This window comes from Filicampus tigris, chromosome 1 (assembly GCF_054856515.1).
Source record: "Filicampus tigris isolate MCC_2025a chromosome 1, RoL_Ftig_1.0, whole genome shotgun sequence".
Lineage (NCBI taxonomy): Eukaryota > Metazoa > Chordata > Actinopteri > Syngnathiformes > Syngnathidae > Filicampus > Filicampus tigris.
In genome coordinates, this window is record NC_141217.1 from 8,549,119 (window position 1) to 8,551,745 (window position 2,627).

The 2,627-nt window shown below is 44.5% G+C and overlaps 1 protein-coding gene across 1 annotated transcript; it reads right to left on the reverse strand.

Moving 5' to 3' along the window:
• LOC147152670 (keratin, type I cytoskeletal 18-like) lies at positions 1–2,360 on the reverse strand. The gene is made up of 7 exons (XM_086044369.1): positions 2,004–2,360; positions 1,383–1,465; positions 1,092–1,248; positions 772–936; positions 564–689; positions 257–480; positions 1–127 (listed from the first exon to the last, which is right to left on the reverse strand). Exons 1-7 carry the CDS (start codon positions 2,358–2,360, stop codon positions 1–3), a joined length of 1,239 nt encoding a protein of 412 aa, XP_085900495.1.
• Between the last annotated feature and the right edge of the window lie 267 nt (positions 2,361–2,627).

Below are 2,627 nucleotides of genomic sequence, written 5' to 3' on the forward strand. Positions count from 1 at the left end.
TTAGCTCTCCACCGCCAGACCGGTCTTGATGTCCTTACTCTCTGACACAACTTTGCCATCCACCAGAGTCTGAGTCACCGTCACCACTTTGGTCTCGACCGTCTTCTTTTTGATGGCATCCTCAACTCTGGAAAAATGAACAAGAACAATGTCTATTTTAGCCGTCAGTGAAGCATGCAAAACAGGTCTTGGTTTGGCTTTGAGTCCACGCTTTGATGATGTTTTGTAGGTTCTTGTCACACTCGCTCCAACTCACTTTAAGTCAATCCCTCCGTCAAGCAGCCGCCTGTACTCGGCAATCTCAGCCTCTAGTTTGACCTTGATGTTGAGGAGGTCTTCATATTCTTTTCTGTTTTCTTGGATTTCTGCGCGAAGCTTAGTGAGCTCTTCCTGCAGCCTCAGAATGAACTCATTGTATTTTTCCACTTCCATGCTGCAGCAACTTTCGATGTCCAAGAGTGTGGCCCTCAGGGACTCTATCTGGTTGAAAAGAAGATGGATTATTCTATTGACCAATTATTATGTACAGTATTATGTAAGACATAAGTCGAGAGAAAAGTTACCATGCTCACTGCCGACTGCAGTTCAATCTCCAATGTCTGATACTTCCTCCTGGTTTCAGTTACTAATGTTGTGGCTTCTTTCAGGGCTGTGGTCTGCTCAGTTACTTTAACCTGCACCTCTGTGATCTGCGCACGATAACGAAGATAGAGCGTTCGTCCCGATTGCTCTGAACAAAGTGTCTCTAACTAATCACTTAGAGTAGGCTACCTGGGACTCGTGCCATGCTTTGGCCTCCGCCGCATTCTTCCTTATGATCTTCTCGTACTTAGCCCTCATCTCCTCCATGACACTGGCTATGTCCTGGCCTTTGGGGGCATCAACATCCACATGGACTGCGACCTGAGTGATCTTGGCACGCAATTCAGCAATGTCCTGTCAAAGGGGAAACGAACAGGGAGTGATTTCCCGAGCAAAGGCTATCCTGTGCAATAAGTCAAACAAACAAATGTAATGGTACAGATTGAGATGATGTTTATGTTTGGGTGGTTGAATGTTTGGGTGAACTGTAACTGTTGGCGCTCCCTCACATTATCCCGGTTCTTCTTAAGGATGATTAACTCTTCCTTCAGTGATTCAATTTCACTCTCCAAGTGCAGGGAGCGGACATTTGTGTCATCCAGAATCTTTCTAAGTCTTGCAACATCACCCTCCACAGTCTGATGCATGGATAGCTCGTACTCCATCCTAGATAGAAAGGAGAGAAAAAGAGAGAGAGAGAGAGAGAGAGAGAGAGAGAGAGAGAGAGAGAGAGAGAGAGAGAGAGAGAAAGCGTAATAATCCAAATTGGATCCCAAAGCTTACAAAGCTGAAACACTCACTTGATCCTAAAGTCATCTGAGGCCAGGCGGGCGTTGTCAATGGCGATAGCAATTTGCATGTTGCCCTTAATCTTGCCAAAAATCTGAAACAAAGAGAGGATTGTTTCATTCTTTTTAATGTGATGAAACTCAGGATTGCGTATACACATTTTCTCTTTGATAAATTAAGCACAGCAGTTGAGAAAACGACATTGGATAATATATATATCAGCTCCACATAACGATAAAAAACTGGATTTCAAGGTGAACATTTGTGAATTCATAGACAAATGAGGAAAGAGTCATTTATGACGTAAGGGCTACTGAAAGCTGATTTTTACAGTGCAGTTTACTATAGTTACCGCTAGAGCTAAAAATGTCAAAATAGGGAAACACATTTTTGCAACAAATTATTTGCCTGCATCGTGATGAATCTTGTTTTTTCTGTTTGGTTATTCTGCTGTCTCTGCATCTCTTTCTATTGAACCGTCTATTTTGTATATCAAGTATCTGGGTCATGACAGGGGCTGGAACCTGCCCCAGTTGATGTAAACTACACCCCAGACCGGTCACCAGTCAATCATGAGTGATTGCGAAATGGCCCAACGCAAGTTGCATGATAGCAATGTTAACTTGTCTCACCTTTGCTCTCAGATCTGCAATGATAGCATTATATTTGTCGTAGTCCACCCCCTCCAGTGGGCCTCTTTTCTCGATGGTCTCTCTGATTTTGATCTCCAGCTTGCTGTTGGCCTTCTCCAGACTCCTCACAGTCTCCATGTAGCTGGCCAGGCGGTCGTTCAGCTGCCGCAAGGCAAACTTATCATTCTCGATGGCCAGGGTTCCAGAAATTAACCCTGTGGGCTGGTAGTCTGACTGGTACCCGCCGAATTGCCAGCCAACTCTGCCAGAGGTGGGAGTGGTGGCATGGCTTGAAATTCTACGGTTACTTGTCCACTCACACGAATAAGCATTTCGTTTCATAGTCAGGGGCTCCATGACCAATTGTTGACTGAGCAGAAGTGACCGTGGCAGAAATGTTTGACTGCTGAGAGTAAAGCCGTCGGAGAGTGCTGGAGTCTTATATATAATTGTGGAAGGCAATAATCCCTCCTGCCACTCCTCTCCTATCTATATTGCATTTTCACCTTTAACCATGATATGAAGACTTTGTTTGAGCGACACTCACAATGATGCAAACAGTCAAAGACATGAAGGTGTGCCGACACTTTCACATTGGAGTGTGTTGACTCATTAAACAGTATG

Excerpts from the sequence above, each read along its gene's own strand:
- LOC147152670 (XM_086044369.1), bottom strand. The coding sequence starts at position 2,360 with ATGGAGCCCCTGACTATGAAACGAAATGCTTATTCGTGTGAGTGGACA. Across the intron at positions 1,466-2,003 it reads TTGCAGATCTGAGAGCAAAG|ATTTTTGGCAAGATTAAGGG; the intron begins GTGAGACAAGTT and ends TCTTTGTTTCAG. Across the intron at positions 481-563 it reads TGCAGTCGGCAGTGAGCATG|ATAGAGTCCCTGAGGGCCAC; the intron begins GTAACTTTTCTC and ends CTTTTCAACCAG.